At 52.8% G+C, this 18,871-nt stretch overlaps 1 protein-coding gene across 4 annotated transcripts in view; it reads right to left on the bottom strand.

The window, feature by feature from the left end:
- Window positions 1-18,871, bottom strand: part of MYH10 (myosin heavy chain 10) — a 1,171,079-nt gene that overhangs the window by 104,984 nt on the left and 1,047,224 nt on the right. For all 4 annotated transcript variants that reach the window (XM_085616842.1, XM_085616841.1, XM_085616843.1 and 1 more), the window contains one exon: window positions 3,741-3,864. In XM_085616842.1, the coding sequence (XP_085472968.1) occupies window positions 3,741-3,864 (124 nt within the window). The remainder of the gene's footprint in view (window positions 1-3,740; window positions 3,865-18,871) is intronic.

Here is an 18,871-nt window from a genome sequence, read left to right as displayed (position 1 = left end):
ACTCAATAACTGAACTCTAGGCCAATGGTTTATAGAAAAAATATATAGTTGTTTTATTTTGGAACCAACAATTGGCATTAAAATATACTTTCTCAGAATGAGATGCTTTGTTTAATACTTTTGCAATTGCGCAATTGATTTTTGTAAATACTGGTTACAGGTTGTTGCAATAAACACAATAATGCATTGAACTCAATGGAAGTTTTAAGTTATTTGCAATAGATTACTTTCAGGATTACTTTTGTAACTCCAGGACTGGATCCTAGATTCAGTCCTGGGACAGTTCTTAGAAACAAGTGATAAAAGTCGACTTAGTTACTGTTGTGATTTTTAGGCAATATTTTGCTATTTTAAAAGCTGACCCTTAAAAGAAATTTCATAGAAAACAGTCAATGATTCCCTATGGGAGAAAATTCAAGTTGCAGGTATAGTATGTTCTCGTTACTTTTGTAATCCAGTACTGGGCTCCTAGACTAAGTACTGGGACCTCTAGCTAAAACTGGTAAGTAATTACGTTTTCACAGTTGGTACAGTTTTTAAAGAATATTTCTTGTTTGCGAAAATCGACACTTAGAAGAACTTTCACAGAAAAACAGTCAATGATTTCCTATGGAAGAAAATTGGATTAATGGTAAGTACGGTTTTGAATATTTTTCAGGGTCAGTGTTGGGCACCAAGATCCAGCACTGGGATCTCTCCTAATAGCAGGTGAGTATTTTTGTTTTCGTTACTCGGTTGATTTTAGGTGAATATTTGAAGTTTTAGAAACTCCACACTTAGAAGAAAATTCAGAAGAAACCAGTCAATGTTACCCTATGGAAGGAAATTGAGTTATCAGCTTTTGGGTAAGTACTCGACTGGCAGAGTTAGGGTTCTGGGCACAGACTCAGGGGTCTCCCAGGGTCAGGTAGGTACAGTTGTTGCACCCTCAGCGACACTGAGGCGGCCAGGTGCAGAGTGAGTTAGGCCCAATGTTATCCTATGGGAGGCAGGGGGGCCTTGGTTGGTGGCTGCTGACTAGCAGGCCACGCGGCTGTGGGAGCTGGGCTCCTGGTCACTTGCTCAGGGCAAATGGAGAAGTAGGTAGGAGTAGAGGTTGCACTACCAGAGCCACTCGGGCGGCTGGGTGCAGGGTGCTTTTGAGACCTCAGCCCTCAATGGATTTCAATGGGAAAGCTCCTGGCTGAACAAAGGCTGAAAGCTCGGGGAAGAAGATTCTTCAGGTGCCACCACCACTTCGAGAGGTAAGTTGGGTAGTTGGAGGATAGGTAGGTACCCAGGAGTTGTGCACAGGGGGCCGCAGGGCGCCGGGTGCATGGGTGCCTTTTGGTGTTGGGAAATCTTACCCTCTGTTGATCGCGGTTGGGGGGGTACCTGGTTCTGAGCCTGCAGGCGTAGTCAGGAGCGTCGAGGTGAGTCCTTGGGTGCCGGATTCATGGTCACAGTCGCCGGGGGGACGTCTTCGGGGTCTTTGTTCACTCCGGCACAGGCCAGGCTTGGCGGGTGCAGAGTGTTCAGGGTTTGCGGTTCCGGGCTGATGCCAGGGGTTAGAAGCTGGTTTTGAGCAGAGCCTCTGCTCATGGGAGTCCCAGGTGTTTAGAGCCAAAAGGTAGCCAGGTCCTCCGGGGTTTGTGAGGTTGCTGGCCACAAGAGGTGCCGGGATTTAGCAGGAGCAGGTTTGAGGGCTCGACAGTTGACAGGCCGGTAGGGCTGGTGCCAAAGCAGTTGGTGTCTTCCTCTTCTTAGCAGCTGCAGGGCGGGTCTTCTTTCTTCTTGCTCTTCTTTGTTTTTCGGAATCTGGAATCTAAGGAAGGAAGGTTCAGGGTGCCCCTAAATACTTGATTTAGTGGCGTTACTGGTAGGTAAAGGGCAGGGACCAATGGGTCCCTGCCCTGGGGTGGGTACACCCTCTATCCTGCTACTCTCCTGTGGGAGGGGGGCAGTGGCCTAGTCCTGATTGGGCAGGGCCTCCCATCTTCAAGATGGCGAGTACCCGGAGATGTACTTCACCTCGCCTCCCCCACCTGAGGGGTGGGGTTGGCAGGCTGGCACATTCCCTGTCCTTATTTGGGGTTTCCGGCCAGTCTTCTCGCCAGAGTGGGAGGTGAGAACCGGTGGGGGCCAGTTTGCAGGGTACAGCAAATGGCCTGGGGAAGCTCACAGAGGCGGCATGCCTTTGAAGCTTCCCCCTGTCCATCCTGGGGGAGGAGACCTAGCACCTCGCCCAGGATGTGCATTGTTGCAGGCCCAGAAGAGCGGTGCTCTCCTACCCAGGGGTCCAGCAACATGTCTGCTGTGTGGCAGCCTAAGCAGCCTCCCAGACCAGACGTGGATTGTAGGTTAGGTTTCAGGGGGCATCTCTAAGATGCCCTCTGGGGTGCTTTTTACATTTAATCCCACACTGGCATCAGTGCGGGTTTAATGTGCTGAGATGTTTGATACCAAACTTCTCAGTCTTCAGTGTTGCCATTATGGTGCTGTGGAGTTCGTGTTTGATGAGCTCTCAGCACCATGTACTCTTAAATGGCAGCACTGCACTTACAGTGCCCAGGAATGTACCTGGGTACTGTAGTGGCTCCTGTGCCCACACCACTGGCATAGGGCACCCTAGGCTAGAGGGGTGGCTGATGTATGCTAGGGCAGTGTAGGTGGTGGGCATGGCACACAGGGATGTGTGCCATGTCGACTCTTTGTTTTGTCTTGTACCCAGACAATCAGCCTGCAAGGGCAGTGTGTGTGTGTTAGGGTACAGGGCCTCTAAGGGTGGCACAATGAGTGCTGCAGCCCTTAGAGGCCTTCCCTGGTCACAAGGCTCTGGGTACCTAGCGTACCATTTACCAGGGGCTGACATGTGGCCAGGGTTTGCCAATTTTGGTTTGAGGTTTTTAGGGAAGGAACATAGGCCCTGGGCACCTGATTGGCAGGAGTCCAGGGCACACTCAGTCAAAGTACATTCAGCAATTCAGCAAAAAGTGGGGGCATACCATGCAAGAAAGATGGCACTTTCTCACACTTGGTACCAGGGGTAAGAAAACAAATTGATGAGACTTCCATGTGGCCCAGAGGCATGCCAATTGTGGAGACAAAGGTACATTTTGGGAAAGAAAACAGATACTGGAGCCAGAATACTCAGTGAAGTTGACATCAGGTATCCGGCAAAAAGTTAGGGGGGTAACTAAGCAAAAAGTGGCACTTTCCTACACCTTGTAACTGTACCTTGTAAACTACGGTGTTTCACTTGGCACTACTGAGTCCTACAACAAACATGGTTTCATTTTTAGGATTTCACAGATTTAAACTTGTTAGTTACTATGGATAAATTTGTCACCTTTGTAATGGGCAATTCAGAGCTTTCTATTTGCATCTACAGCTATTTGTGTTAGCACTTATTATTAGCGGCTCCTTTGCCAGTCGTCTCCTCATCATCTTTAGTTTCTGCTTTGTTTAGCCTCCTAAGGCCACGCTTCTATAAATGGGTTCCTGTCTCAGCGCCTTGATACCTTCCGGTTTAGGGCGCTTAACAAATCTAATTTCATTTCATTCATTTCCAATATTTTTTGCTGCAATCTTCATAATCACTTAAGAGTTAAGCATTATGTAAAGATGTGTACTGTGGATTAGTATTCTACTTATATTTATTACTTGTTTATCTAGTGTTTCATTAAACTTGTGAGGCCTTAAGCCCTTACAAACTGAGAAAGTTGTTCTGAAAATAGGAGTGCATTTTGATTAAACTTTACCTGCAAAGTGGTTTTGCGGAATCGGTCATTTAATAGCTCCATATTGCTCTGCTCTTCCTCAAGCTCTTCCTCCATTTGGGCAATACGGGCCTCCAGCCGTCGTTTCTCATCGAGTAAAGCAGATCTGAAAAAGAAAGCGATATTCTATCTTTTGTATGCATCACACACAGTGTTGGGTCCTTATAATTATCTGATGCTTCAATATCAGTATCTGAAATCGAAAATGTAACAGGACTTACAGGCATACAGAGTAGGAGAATGAAGCACAAGAACACCTTAGGACATATTTGTGCATGATAATCGGTGTGCATGGGAGAGAGGTGAAGATAGTACCAAAGTTAAAGAACAAGTTACTAACCTTCGGTAACGATGTATCTGTAAGAAACATTAGTTAGTTAGATTCCTCACCTTAGAATATCCCCAGGCGTCAGACTGGATCCGGAAGATTTTTCGTCAGCAATACCCCTTGCGCGTCGCTAGGCGTCGTCTGCGGCTCCGCGTCCGTCGTCGGCGTCGTGCGCCGGAATGACGTCGTCGGAGTACTTAGACGCCGCCCTCGCGCGCTGACGTCAGTTCTTGTACATAGCCTTCCGCGCCAGGAACGCAGAGCCATGCAAAGACCGACACTGGTGCCAAAAATAAAATCTAGGGGCCTGAAAAGGATAACCTTAACCCTAGATGTCAGTTCGCAGAACGGGGAGGATGGGTGGGTCGGTGAGGAATCTAACTAACTAATGTTTCTTACAGATACATCGTTACCGAAGGTAAGTAACTTGTTCATCTGAAAGAAACACGTTAGTTAGATTCCTCACCTTAGTATAGATACCCAAGCAATACCATCCCCGGTGGTGGGTCTGCGAACCAAGATCACACCAGAAAGTCCTGGAGGACAGAACGGCCAAAGAAGCCATCCCTCCGGACTTGGCTGTCAAGGCAGTAATGCCTGGCAAACGTGTGTAGCGAAGCCCACGTTGCCGCCTGACAAATGTCCTGCAAAGGGACACCCCGTCCCAAAGCAGTAGTAGCCGCTGTGGCCCGAGTAGAATGGGCGCGCAGCCCAACAGGAGGGTCCTTTTTTGCCAAGGAGTAACAAATTTTGATGCACAAAACGACCCACCGAGAGATGGTCCGTTTGTGCACAGCTTTCCCCTTCTTAGCACCCACGTATCCAACATAAAGTTGGTCGTCCACCCGGAACTGCTTTGTGCGGTCCAAATAAAAGGAGAGCGCACGTTTTGGGTCCAGACGGTGGAGCCTCTCTTCCTCTTTGGAAGGATGCGGAGGCGGAAAGAAGGTGGGCAAGGTGACAGACTGCCCAAGCTGAAATGGAGTCACCACTTTCGGAAGAAAGGAGGGACGAGGCCGAAGGACAACCTTGTCCGGATGAACAGACAGAAAAGGAGGCTTTGAAGATAAAGCTAGCCGAGGTGATGGCTACCAGAAAAGCAGTCTTAAGCGTCAGCAGATGAAGAGGACAATTATGAAGAGGCTCAAAGGGAGCACAAATTAGAAAAGTGAGAACAAGATTCAAGTCCCACTGAGGCATTACAAAAGGGACAGGAGGGAACGTGCGAGTAATGCCTTTGAGAAAGCGTGTAACCACAGGGGACTTGAAAAGAGAAGGCTGATCAGGAAGCCGCAAGAAGGCAGAGATGGCAGCAAGATAGCCTTTCAGGGTGCCCAGGGCAGAGCCCTGCCGGGCCAAAGAAAGAAGAAAGAGGAGAACCTCAGAAAGAGGGGCGGAAAGGGGATCCACAGCCTTTGCTGTGCACCATGCCACAAATTTGTTCCACCGGCAGGCGTATACCGACTTTGTGGAGGGACGCCTGGCTGCCAGAATGATATCACAGACTTCAGGAGGCAAGTCAAATGGCATCAACTGTCGCCGCTCAATCTCCACGCATGGAGGTGGAGGCTGGACAGGTTCGGGTGGAGGACCGTCCCCTGCTGCTGCGACAGAAGATCCTCCCGAAGGGGCAGACGTATCGGAGGATCGGTCAACATACTGAGTAGCTCGGGATACCAGTACCTTCGTGCCCAATCCGGAGCCACCAAGATGACTTGGGCCCGGTCGTGCCTGATCTTCTTCAGCACTCTGGGCAGAAGTGGTATAGGCGGAAAGGCGTACAACAGACCGCAACTCCACTCGTGACGAAAAGCGTCACCGAGCGAATGCCGCCTTGGAAATTCCAACGCGCAGAACTGCTGACATTGCGCGTTCTCTTCGGTGGCGAATAGATCTAACCAAGGCTCTCCCCACTGCTGAAAGAGACCTTGCGCCACTTCGGAGTTCAGACGCCATTCGTGATCCATCATGCACCGGCGGCTGAGTTCGTCTGCTCTGGCGTTCAGAGAGCCCGCCAGATGTTGAACCACTAGGGTGACGCCCTGGTGTTCCAGCCACGTCCAGAGGCGCAGGGCCTCCTGACAAAGGGTCCACGACCCCACCCCGCCCTGTTTGTTGCAATACCACATGGCGGTGGTGTTGTCCGTGAACACCTGCACGACACTTCCCCGGACAGAGGGAAGGAAGGCTTTCAGTGCAAGTCGGATCGCTCTCAACTCCAACAGGTTGATGTGGAGACGAGACTCCGCCGGAGACCAGAGGCATCTGATCTCCGCCTCTCCCATATGGCCACCCCATCCCAGGAGGGACGCATCCGTCACTACGACATGCTCCGGTTGGGGAAGGGAGAGGCTTCTGCCCATGACCCAATCGCGGTCCGTGAGCCACCACTGCAACTGCTGTGCAGTGCCCTCCGAGATCAAGACATGGTCGGACAGGTTGCCGTGATGCTGGGCCCACTGAAACTTCAGGTCCCACTGCAGAGCCCGCATGCGCCGCCTGGCGTGATGGATGCAGGAGGCCATCAGCCCCAGAAGCCGCAACACTAGCCTGATCGAAACCCAGGATAGAGGCCGAAAGATGGGAATCAGGGCCTGTATATCCCGGACCCGCTGTTCCGGTGGATAGACCCGGGACTGCGCCGAATCGAGAACCGCTCCGATGAAAAGGAGCTTCTGAGAGGGACTCAGGTGTGACTTCGGCACGTTGATGGAAAACCCCAGCAAATGCAGGAGATCCGCCGTAGTCTGGAGGTGGGAGACGACTGCCTGGGGTGAGCCCGCCTTCAACAACTAGTCGTCGAGATAGGGGAAGACTGGAACCCCTGATCTGCGCAGATGAGCTGCGACCACCGCCATCACTTTCGTGAACACCCGAGGGGCACTGGTGAGGCCGAAGGGGAGCACGGTAAACTGAAAGTGCTCTTGGCCCACCGTGAACCGCAGGTAACGCCGGTGGGCCGGCAGGACGGGGATGTGGAAATATGCGTCCTGCAAGTCCAACGCTACCATCCAGTCTCCGGGGTCTAGGGCAGCTAGAACCTGAGCCAAAACCAACATCTTGAACCTTTCCTTCCGGAGGAAGGCATTGATGTTCCGGAGGTCCAAGATAGGGCGTAGGCCCCCTTTGCCCTTCTTGGGAACCAGAAAGTAGTGGGAATAACAACCACGACCTACTTCTGGACTCGGAACGCGCTCGACGGCCCCCTTGGCCAAGAGGGCCGAAACTTCCTCGTGGAGAAGATTCAAATGATCCCCCGAGATACGGTGGTGCTGCGGTGGCATGGCTGGAGGGGTCGTCTCGAAGGGGAGGGAGTAGCCCCTTCGGACGGTTTGCAGCACCCACCTGTCCGATGTGATGTCCCGCCAGTGGAGCAGGTGATGGCGAACTCTGCCGCCCACTGGCGTGGAATGGGCCTGAAAGCTCGGACTAGGAAGGCTTTGAGGCGGATGCTGCCGGGGTGGATGTGGGCTGACCTCGTCGTCCTCCAGAACCGCCTCGGCGGAAACCACGTCCGCGACCGCGCGCAGGTTGGTTCTGCGGCTGGTGGCTAGGCGCACGTGAGGAGGCACCCCTTCCTTGGCCACGAAAGGGGCGAAAGGCGGAAGATTGCGACCGCGGGGCCGAGAGGCCCAAGGACTTGGCCGTAGCCCGGGAGTCCTTAAAGCGGTTCAGCGCACTGTCCGCTTTCTCGCCAAACAGGCGAGTGACTCAAACGGCATGTCCATGAGAGTGCTCTGGACATCGCCCGAAAATGACGTGGACCGCAGCCAGGCGTGACGTCTAAGCGCCACTGTGGTAGAAATGGCCCTACCCAGCGAGTCCGTGGTGTCAAGCCCACAACGTATAGCATGTCGCGCGGCATCCCTCCCATCGGCCAGGGCCTGGGTAAGTCGTGTCTGGGCCTCCTCCGGACACAGGGGCAGCACGTCCTCCACCGTATCCCACAGAGAGTGGGAATAACGGTCCAAGAGACAAGCGGTGTTCAAAGACCGCAGGCCCAAACTAAGGGAAGAGAACAGCTTCTTGCCAAACTGTTCTAGTCTCTTGGAATCCCGGGCCGGCGGGGCGGTCGGGAAAGAGGATTGGGAGGTGGAGGCCTGGATAACCAGGCTCTCAGGGGTAGGGTGTTGGGACAGAAAACTGGGGTCGCCCGGAGCAGGGCGGTGGCGCCTGGCGACGTTCCTGTCCACAGGAGGAACTGTGGAGGGCTTGGACCAGGTGCCCTGCAGAACGTCAATGAGGGCCTCATTGAATTGCAACAGAGGCTCAGTGGAGCTTGCTGCAGACTGAAGCACCTCAGTAAGGACGTTAGTCCTCACAGCCACGGCAGGCAGCTCGAGCCCAAGGGCTGCGGCCGCCTTGCGCAGCACCACAGAGAAAGCAGCACCCTCCTCCGAAGCCACAGTCGGAGGAGAGACAAATCCAGTGTCCGGAGAGGTATCCAGGCCACTGGCCTCCCCCGAGTTTATCTGCCCAGTCCTGTGACAGTTGAGCCTGAGCGGCCATAGGATCCTCGGATCCCTCCCAGTTGTCCCCATCATCCGACTCCTGGTATAGAGGAGAAAGTAACGGAGCCGGGCGGTAGACATAATGCGTCTCTAGCGGCACCGATCTCGGCGTCCATCGACGCCGGGCCCGGAGTGGGACTGAACTGGGGCCCGACGTCGGGCGGAGTCGACGTCGGCGTTGGGGGTGGTACCGGTGTCGACGCCGGCAGAGGAGGCGTGACGAGGTCGACCGGCGTCGACGGGGACTCGAGAACGGGTCCCTCGGGCGCCTGTGGCGTCGAGGCCGGAGCCGTCAACGGCGCCGGGGCCGGAGCCACCGGCAGGCAAGGCAGCCCAGTCGGGTCCGCGAGGCCCGAAGGCGCACCAGCGGGCGCCGACGGCGGAGCCAGGTTCCTCATGGCCGAGAGGAAGGCACTGACTTCCGCCGGCGTCGCGTTAGTCCCAGGGACCGGAGGGTATGGGGACGTGCGCGGCGCCTGCGGCTCCGCCGGAGCTGCGGGGGTGGAACCACCCTGACCCTCGGCTGAGTCGCGCGACCGGCGAGGGGAGTCCGAAGAGCGGTGTCGCCTCTTGGACTTCTTGGAATGCTTCGACTTACCCGAAGTCTTGGATCCCGACGACCGATGGTGACGTCGGCTGCGGCTCCGCGACCGATCCTTGGACCTCCTCCTGGACCGGGAACGAGAAGCGCGCGGAGCCGAGTGGCGAATCTCGAGAAGCTTACGGGACCGCTCCCGTCTAGCCTTCGAGGTCAGGGCCTTGCAGTCCGAACACGACTCCGCGTCGTGATCGAGGCCCAAGCAGTAAAGGCACCGGCGGTGATTGTCCGTAACCGACATCAATCGGTTACAATCCGTACAGGCTTTAAACCCAGGCATCCTACCGGCACCGGTGTCGAGACACGATCAAAAAGGATCAAAAAAGTTAGTCAAAAATTGACTAAAGGGGTAGCTCTCCCGGATCTGCGCTTACTGGCGCGGAAAAAAGAAGAACTGACGTCAGCGTGCGAGGGCGGCGTCTAAGTACTCCGACGACGTCATTCCGGCGCACGACGCCGACGACGGACGCGGAGCCGCAGACGACGCCTAGCGACGCGCAAGGGGTATTGCTGACGAAAAATCTTCCGGATCCAGTCTGACGCCTGGGGATATTCTAAGGTGAGGAATCTAACTAACGTGCTTCTTTCAGATTTACTATTACTTGTAATGGGTATCGCTTCTCTTAGATTCCTCATCTCTAAAATAATCTAATCTTGTTCCTGCTCAATGGAGAACAGAATGGAAAATAATATCAACCAGCTATGCTAAAATAAAGCTGAAACATCTATAAAAGACGCCTAATGGTTTCACCGATTTCAAGCAGTGATGCTTTGTAAACATTTAGACCCAGGCCCATTTAGCTGCTTGCCAAATATTCTTAATTGTCACTCCTCAGAAAAATGCTGAAGTAGTGGGCATGCCCCTTTACAGCTGCAAAAGAGAGGTGGGGACAGAAAGTGTTGAACACTCACACAAGGGTCCTGATAACAGAACTAGAAATGTCTTGAGCGGTATCTAGGCTATTTGTATTTTTCAGTTTAATAAATAGTACCACAAGTCTATCTATATGCAGAAGCAGACTCTCTGCTTCACAAAAGTCACACTCACCCCGTTCTTTACGAGGACGAAAACATTTGTAACACTAGGATTGTAAACAAGAATTGTAACTCGCCTGTTGTAGGAAGCTGACTCTGTATATACTATACCAAAGTAAGGTATAGTATGCACAGAGTCCAGGGAGTCCCCAGAGGTACAGCAGAGGCTAAACTAGGTAAGTACTAACAGCTCTCTTTGGGGTAGTGTGGGCGAGCAGATAGGCTTATCCAGAAGTTGTGTTAAGCATTTATTGTATTCACTCTATCAAACCTGATGGCACACACTCAGAAAGAATCCAGACCAATTGGGTTAAAAAAAGGTATACTTGTTATTTTATTTCTAGAACCAAGGAGGACTTGGTACAGCTAGGTAAAATATATTCTCAAATGCATGACTTCACAAGGAAATGCAGTAACGATTGAATTTGCAATAGTTACAGCTTGGTATTGATTAAAAAATCTGTTTACATTACACAATAATTACCTTTAGATTACTTTTCGGTTATTATTAGATTACTTTGATTACTGGGGGTGGTATGCCTAGATGCTACACCAAAAGATCTCACAATACAAGGTAAGTAAGACTTTTCTTGGCTTGAGTTATAGTTACTGTTTGCTCCATACAAAACAACAGTTTAACACAGAACTTTAGGCTCAAAATCTCATAACATGGGCTTCTGTGGAAAAAAATGGTTATCGGTTTCAAAAGTAAGTAAAACGGCTCATAAGTGGGGGTTTTCGGGGTTAGGGCCAAGGTTCCCCAAGGTTTGGGTAGGCACTCAAGTTGCACCACCAGCGGCACTGGGCAGCAGGGTGAAGAGTGCAGGGGCCAAATGTTAGCCAATAGGGCTAAGGGGGCTTTGGTTAGGGACTTCTTACAAGCAGGCCACTTGGGTAGGGAAGCAAAGCTCCTAGGGTTAAGGTCAGCACTGCAGGGGCCAACAATCAGCACAGGAGCTTCACCACCAGTAGCACTGGGGCGGCTGGGGGCAGGGCGCCAGGTAGATATTGGGGACCTTGCGATTCTCAATGGAGACATTAGGTTCGGCAAAGTTAATGCAGGCTTGGGAGATTTCCTGAAAGCGATCACCAGCTGGAGATGTAAGATGGGATATGGGGGTATCTGCTGGTGTTGGGTTTTCTTACCAGCTTCGGCCGCGGTCGGGTGGACCCTTCAGGTTGAGGCCACAGGAGTCGTCGTGATGCTTGAGGGAGGTCGGGGATCACCAGATCCCAGGTCAGGTTCAATGGGGAGACCTCCTTCGGGTGTTGGGCCACTCAAACTCGGGCCATGGGCGTCAGGTGCAGAATCACTTACTTAGGCCCCAAGCAGAGGATTGCAGGCATGGCAGACAGGGATGTGTGCCATGTTGACTCTTCACTTTTCTCTGCACCGAAACACGCAGCCTGCAGTGGCAGGGTGTGGTTGTTAAGGTGCAGGGCCTCTAAGGGTGGCACAATAGGTGCTGCAGTACTTAGAGGCCTTCCCTGGTCACAGTGGCCTGGGTACCTTTTACAGGGGGCATACCTGTGGCCAGGGATGTGCCAATTGTGGATACAAAGGTACAGTCTTGAGAAAGAACAGAGGCCCCGGGCATCTGATTGGCAAGGACCCAGGGCACATCAAGTCGGGTTGAATCAGATGTCAGGCAAAAAGTGGGGGGTAACCATGCAAAACGGGGCACTTTCCTACAACCGTTTTTCGCTCAGGATTGTATGGTGGGTTTTCTCTGAAAAATCTTGTGTGTTGAAAAACGAATTACTTACGTTCGGTAACGATGTATCGGTACACAGTCTAGCCGCAGATTCCTTTACTTAGAATATCACCAGGCGTCAGACTGGATCCGGAAAAATCTTCGTCAGTACCTCTGCGCGCCGGGAGATGGCGTTGCATGGCTCCGTCCTGACGTCGTCCACAGATATGACATCAATGGAGCCATATAAGTCCCTCCCCTTGTGTTGAAGTCAGTTTTCTACTGTGAAACCTTTCCGCACCACAATGTGGAGCCACTTTTAAAAATGTGAGTGTGCTGGAAAAGTGTGCCAAAAAAGATCAAAAATCATTGAAACAATGACAATAAACAACAGAATGGTGAAAAACAACACCATGCATGACAGTGAAAGAGCCCATCATATTGTAAGGGATTTAAGGGAGAGAGCAGAGTATCTTAGAAACAGTCTCGCAGAAACATGCCTTCCCATGAGGCAAAGCGGCATGTCTAACATATACATCGTTACCGAAGGTAAGTAACTCGTGCATCTGATAGAGACATCTAGCCACAGATTCCTTAACTTAGAATAGATACCACAGCCATACCCCAAAAGGGAAGGTGGGTCTGCGACAGAAAAACAGAAAGCACCAAGCATTTGAGCCGGCAACAGAGTGACGGGCGATGGGAAAGGCTGTGATGGAACAGCCAGACAGTAACCCAATAGCTCGGAAGAGCAAAAGAGAACGGGATGCAAGACATCCCAAAATGCCAGAATGGTGCTTCACCATAACTGTCCAAGCATGAGAGGTAGAAACGGCATTAGCCATATACCAGAACAAAAGTAAGAGAGAGGAAGAAGGACCACTCTTAGCGTAATGGTGCACTATGGGAACACCTACCAAAGGTTGAGAAGAAACCTGAAGAGATGCAACCAGAGCATACCAGGCTAACCCACGAAAGGAAGGCCGGAGAGGCTACAGCCAAGAACCAAAGGTCAAGAGGTAGGAATCAGCAATGTTTTTAGAAGTGCGCGCGGAGACAAGAAACACGCCAAGTGCACACCGAGTCCCAAAAGGAGCAACGGGGCGAACGGTAACAATATTAAGCACGCTGATGCAGGCCACCATAGAAACATGCACAGAGCACAGAGACCATATGGTGGCATAGCCAAAATAAGCATAAGGCTGCCCGATCAGGCAGCGGTAAGACCAAGGTGAGAACCAACACACTAAATACAGATGTGCAGGGTGTAGACCTAGGACGACTGACATTAGAAGAGCCGTCCCGCATGCCCAGCTGATATAATATAAGGAGGCACAGCCGAAGGAAGGTGTAGCAGAGGCACCAAAGTACTAAGGCGTAGAAACGGAGGAATAATCGCAGAATTGCAGACCACACTCTCCGACTGGAAGGAAAGTAACTCTTGTCCCGAAGAGAGAATCGTTCAGTAACTGAACACGAAGAAGGGAGCAGTGGAAAACCGGGGAACCACCCCAGTAAGTGGAACGCAAAAAGGGCCTTATTGATAATGCGGCATGCGTTACTGAAAAGCTTCCTGAAACATGGAGACTTCGGACCAGACCTTGCCGCCTCGAAGAAAGGTGAAGAGTTAGGAAGAAGAGTACCCATGGAGCTTGTATAGTTACATAAGTAAATATATATATAGCAAAAACGGATAAACTAGCCACGACGATGCAACATGGTTGTAGAGGAACACGCCTGGTGCAGTAATGGCAGATGGAAGCTGCCTTTAAAGCTTGATGAACACCCCGAAAACCTCCGAAGGAGGGGAATGAAGCAAATGAGCAAGATGACCCAAAAGGGCACAACATTGAGCACCAAACAACGGCAGATAAGAGCACCAGAGGACGCCTAGAGGCCAAGGGAACTCTTAGGCCCAGGGGACATAAACAGAGCTATATAATAGCAAACAAGTACCCCACACGGAGTATGCACACCCCAACAACGGGGAACACGTTTACTCGGACAAGCCACAGTCAGAGGAACAGTCCTTGGAACACTGCCACAGTAGGCTAACCGCCAGTTTAAAATGCATAATGCATCCAAAGGATGAGAAATGAAAGGGTAATCACCTCCGACTATGCAAGACCTGGGGCTTACTATCAGCCTAAGGCACATAACGCATCAAAAGGATGCTAAACGAAAAGGTACTGGCCCAGAACAACCGCCTGAGGAACACAGACCTAAGGGGGGGGTCGCGAAAGCCTGCAAGGAGGCACTGAACAGCCGATTTGGCGTATGCGTCAAACAATAAAACCCCATCAAAGGGTAAATCAACAAGACTCTCCCGGATATTTTCCGGGAAGACACTATCCCGTAACCAAGCATGGCGCCGCAAGGCGACGGAATCAGCCACTGCCCGGCCTAAGGAATCAGCAGTATCCAAGGCGGAGTGGATTGTAAACTCAGCAAGGTCACGGCCATCCAGGAGAAGACGAAGTAAATCAACACGAGCGCCTTCAGTGCTGGTGGAGAGCAACGACTCTGCAGAGTCCCACAGGGCAGAGTTAGCCCGAGCCAGGACACACACTGTATTTAGTGACCGTAGTGCAGCACTGGTGGAGGCAAAGATGTTCTGACCCCATGATTCAAGCCATCTGGACTTCCAGGAGGGAGGAAGCAACAACCGGGGCAACAAAGGGAAGGCAGTTTGCAAAACAAACACCTGCATGTCGAAATTCACAAATAAGCAGAACTGATCATGTGGAGCAGGACGGTGGCGGTGCAAGACCAAACGAGCCACCGGGTCACCGGAAGCTGGCCGAACAAAGGTACCGAAAAGGGCATCATAAAGAGAAGCTTCAAAGGGCAGAAGCGGCTCCACATTCCCTGACCCACGGTGAAGAACACCAAGTAAAGGGTCCGCAGACAGGGGCGCCGAAGGGGGTTGCATGTTCAAAATCTGAGTGGCCGAGGAGATCACTCTGAGAAAAGCTGCACCAGCCTCGGTAGCACTCCGAGGAGGGGATAGTGTGAGAAAGTGTCATCTTTCTTGCATGGTATGCCCCCACTTTTTGCTGAATTGCTGAATGTACTTTGACTGAATGTGCCCTAGGCTCCTGCCAATCAGGTGCCCAGGGCCTATATTCCTTCCCTAAAAACTGTGCTGAAACCTAAAGAACAAGTTACTTACCTTCGGTAACGATGTATCTGTAAGAAACATTAGTTAGTTAGATTCCTCACCTTAGAATATCCCCAGGCGTCAGACTGGATCCGGAAGATTTTTCGTCAGCAATACCCCTTGCGCGTCGCTAGGCGGCGTCTGCGGCTCCGCGTCCGTCGTCGTGCGCCGGGATGACGTCGTCGGAGTACTTAGACGCCGCCCTCGTGCGCTGACGTCAGTTCTTGTACATAGCCTTCCGCGCCAGGAACGCAGAGCCATGCAAAGACCGACACAGGTGCCAAAAATAAAATCTAGGGGCCTGAAAAGGATAACCTTAACCCTAGATGTCAGTTCGCAGAACGGGGAGGATGGGTGGGTCGGTGAGGAATCTAACTAACTAATGTTTCTTACAGATACATCGTTACCGAAGGTAAGTAACTTGTTCATCTGAAAGAAACACGTTAGTTAGATTCCTCACCTTAGAATAGATACCCAAGCAATACCATCCCCGGTGGTGGGTCTGCGAACCAAGATCACACCAGAAAGTCCTGGAGGACAGAACGGCCAAAGAAGCCATCCCTCCGGACTTGGCTGTCAAGGCAATAATGCCTGGCAAACGTGTGTAGCGAAGCCCACGTCGCCGCCTGACAGATGTCCTGCAAAGGGACACCCCGTCCCAAAGCAGTAGTAGCCGCTGTGGCCCGAGTAGAATGGGCGCGCAGCCCAACAGGAGGGTCCTTTTTTGCCAAAGAGTAACAACTTTTGATGCACAAAACGACCCACCGAGAGATGGTCCGTTTGTGCACAGCCTTCCCCTTCTTAGCACCCACGTATCCAACGAAAAGTTGGTCGTCCACCCGGAACTGCTTACTGCGGTCCAAATAAAAGGAGAGCGCACGTTTTGGGTCCAGACGGTGGAGCCTCTCTTCCTCTTTGGAAGGATGCGGAGGAGGAAAGAAGGTGGGCAAGGTGACAGACTGCCCAAGATGAAATGGAGTCACCACTTTCGGAAGAAAGGAGGGACGAGGCCGAAGGACAACCTTGTCCAGATGAACAGACAGAAAAGGAGGCTTTGAAGATAAAGCCTGGAGCTCACTCACCCGTCTAGCCGAGGTGATGGCTACCAGAAAAGCAGTCTTAAGAGTCAGAAGACGAAGAGGACAATTGTGAAGAGGCTCGAAGGGAGCGCACATCAGGAATGTCAAGACAAGATTCAAGTCCCACTGAGGCATTACAAAAGGGATAGGAGGGAACGTGTGAGTAATGCCTTTTAGAAAGCGTGTAACTACAGGGGACTTGAAAAGAGAAGGCTGATCAGGAAGCCGTAAGAAGGCAGAGATGGCAGCAAGATAACCTTTCAGGGTGCCCAGGGCAGAGCCCTGCCGGGCCAAAGAAAGAAGAAAGAGGAGAACCTCAGAAAGAGGGGCGGAAAGGGGATCCACAGCCTTTGCTGTGCACCATGCCACACATTTGTTCCACCGGCAGGCGTATACCGTCTTTGTGGAGGGACGCCTGGCTGCCAGAATGATATCACAGACTTCAGGAGGCAAGTCAAATGGCATCAACTGCCGCCGCTCAATCTCCACGCATGGAGGTGGAGGCTGGACAGGTTCGGGTGGAGGACCGTCCCCTGCTGCTGCGACAGAAGATCCTCCCGAAGGGGCAGACGTATCGGAGGATCGGTCAACATACTGAGTAGCTCGGGATACCAGTACCTTCGTGCCCAATCCGGAGCCACCAAGATGACTTGGGCCCGGTCGTGCCTGATCTTCTTCAGCACTCTGGGCAGAAGTGGTATAGGCGGAAAGGCGTACAACAGACCGCAACTCCACTTGTGACGAAAAGCGTCGCCGAGCGAGTGCCGCCTTGGAAATTCCAACGCGCAGAACTGCTGACATTGCGCGTTCTCTTCGGTGGCGAATATATCTAACCAAGGCTCTCCCCACTGCTGAAAGAGACCTTGCGCCACTTCGGAGTTCAGACGCCATTCGTGATCCATCATGCACCGGCGGCTGAGTTCGTCTGCTCTGGCGTTCAGAGAGCCTGCCAGATGTTGAACCACTAGGGTGACGCCCTGGTGTTCCAGCCACGTCCAGAGGCGCAGAGCCTCCTTGACAAAGGGTCCACGACCCCACCCCGCCCTGTTTGTTGCAATACCACATGGCGGTGGTGTTGTCCGTGAACACCTGCACGACACTGCCCCTGACAGAGGGAAGGAAGGCTTTCAGTGCAAGCCGGATCGCTCTCAACTCCAACAGGTTGATGTGGAGACGAGACTCCGCCGGAGACCAGAGGCCTCTGATTTCCGCCTCTCCCATATGGCCACCCCATCCCAGGAGGGACGCATCCGTCACTACGACATGCTCCGGTTGGGGAAGGGAGAGGCTTCTGCCCATGACCCAATCGCGGTCCGTGAGCCACCACTGCAACTGCTGTGCAGTGCCCTCCGAGATCAAGACATGGTCGGACAGGTTGCCGTGATGCTGGGCCCACTGAAACTTCAGGTCCCACTACAGAGCCCGCATGCGCCGCCTGGCGTGATGCACTAGTAGGATGCAGGAGGCCATCAGCCCCAGAAGCCGCAACACTAGCCTGACCGAATCCCAGGATAGAGGCCGAAAGATGGGAATCAGGGCCTGTATATCCCGGACCCGCTGTTCCGGTGGATAGACCCGGAACTGCGCCGAATCGAGAACCGCTCCGATGAAAAGGAGCTTCTGAGAGGGACTCAGGTGTGACTTTGGCACGTTGATGGAAAACCCCAGCAAATGCAGGAGATCCGCCGTAGTCTGGAGGTGGGAGACGACTGCCTGGGGCGAGCCCGCCTTCAACAACCAATCGTCGAGATAGGGGAAGACTGGAACCCCTGATCTGCGCAGATGAACTGCGACCACCGCCAACACTTTCGTGAACACCCGAGGGGCACTGGTGAGGCCGAAGGGGAGCACGGTAAACTGAAAGTGCTCTTGGCCCACCGTGAACCGCAGGTAACGCCGGTGGGCCGGCAGGACGGGGATGTGGAAATATGCGTCCTGCAAGTCCAACGCTATCATCCAGTCTCCGGGGTCTAGGGCAGCTAGAACCTGAGCCAAAGTCAACATCTTGAACCGTTCCTTCCGGAGGAAGGCATTGACGTTCCGAAGGTCCCAGATAGGGCGTAGGCCCCCTTTGCCCTTCTTGGGAACCAGAAAGTAGTGGGAATAACAACCACGACCCACTTCTGGACTCGGAACGCGCCCGACGGCCCCCTTGGCCAAGAGGGCCGAAACTTCCTCGTGGAGAAGATTCAAATGATCCCCCGAGATACGGTGGTGCTGCGGTGGCATGGCTGGAGGGGTCGTCTCGAAGGGGAGGGAGTAGCCCCTTCGGACGATTTGCAGCACCCACCTGTCCGATGTGATGGACCGCCAGTGGAGCAGGTGATGGCGAACCCTGCCGCCCACTGGCGTGGAATGGGCCTGAAAGCTCGGACTAGGAAGGCTTTGAGGCGGATGCTGCCGGGGTGGATGTGGGCTGACCTCGTCGTCCTCCAGAACCGCCTCGGCGGAAACCACGTCCGCGACCGCGCGCAGGTTGGTTCTGCGGCTGGTGGCTAGGCGCACGTGAGGAGGCACCCCTTCCTTGGCGACGAAAGGGGCGAAAAGCGGAAGATTGCGACCGCGGGGCCGAGAGGCCCAAGGACTTGGCCGTAGCCCGGGAGTCCTTAAAGCGGTTCAGCGCACTGTCCGCTTTCTCGCCAAACAGCTGAGTGCCATCAAACGGCATGTCCATGAGAGTGCTCTGGACATCGCCCGAAAATGACGTG

Source organism: Triturus cristatus, chromosome 7, assembly GCF_964204655.1.
Source record: "Triturus cristatus chromosome 7, aTriCri1.1, whole genome shotgun sequence".
Classification (NCBI taxonomy): Eukaryota; Metazoa; Chordata; class Amphibia; order Caudata; family Salamandridae; genus Triturus; species Triturus cristatus.
The sequence above is the reverse complement of the archived record's forward strand: the minus strand, read 5'-3'. Positions and strand labels throughout refer to the sequence as shown.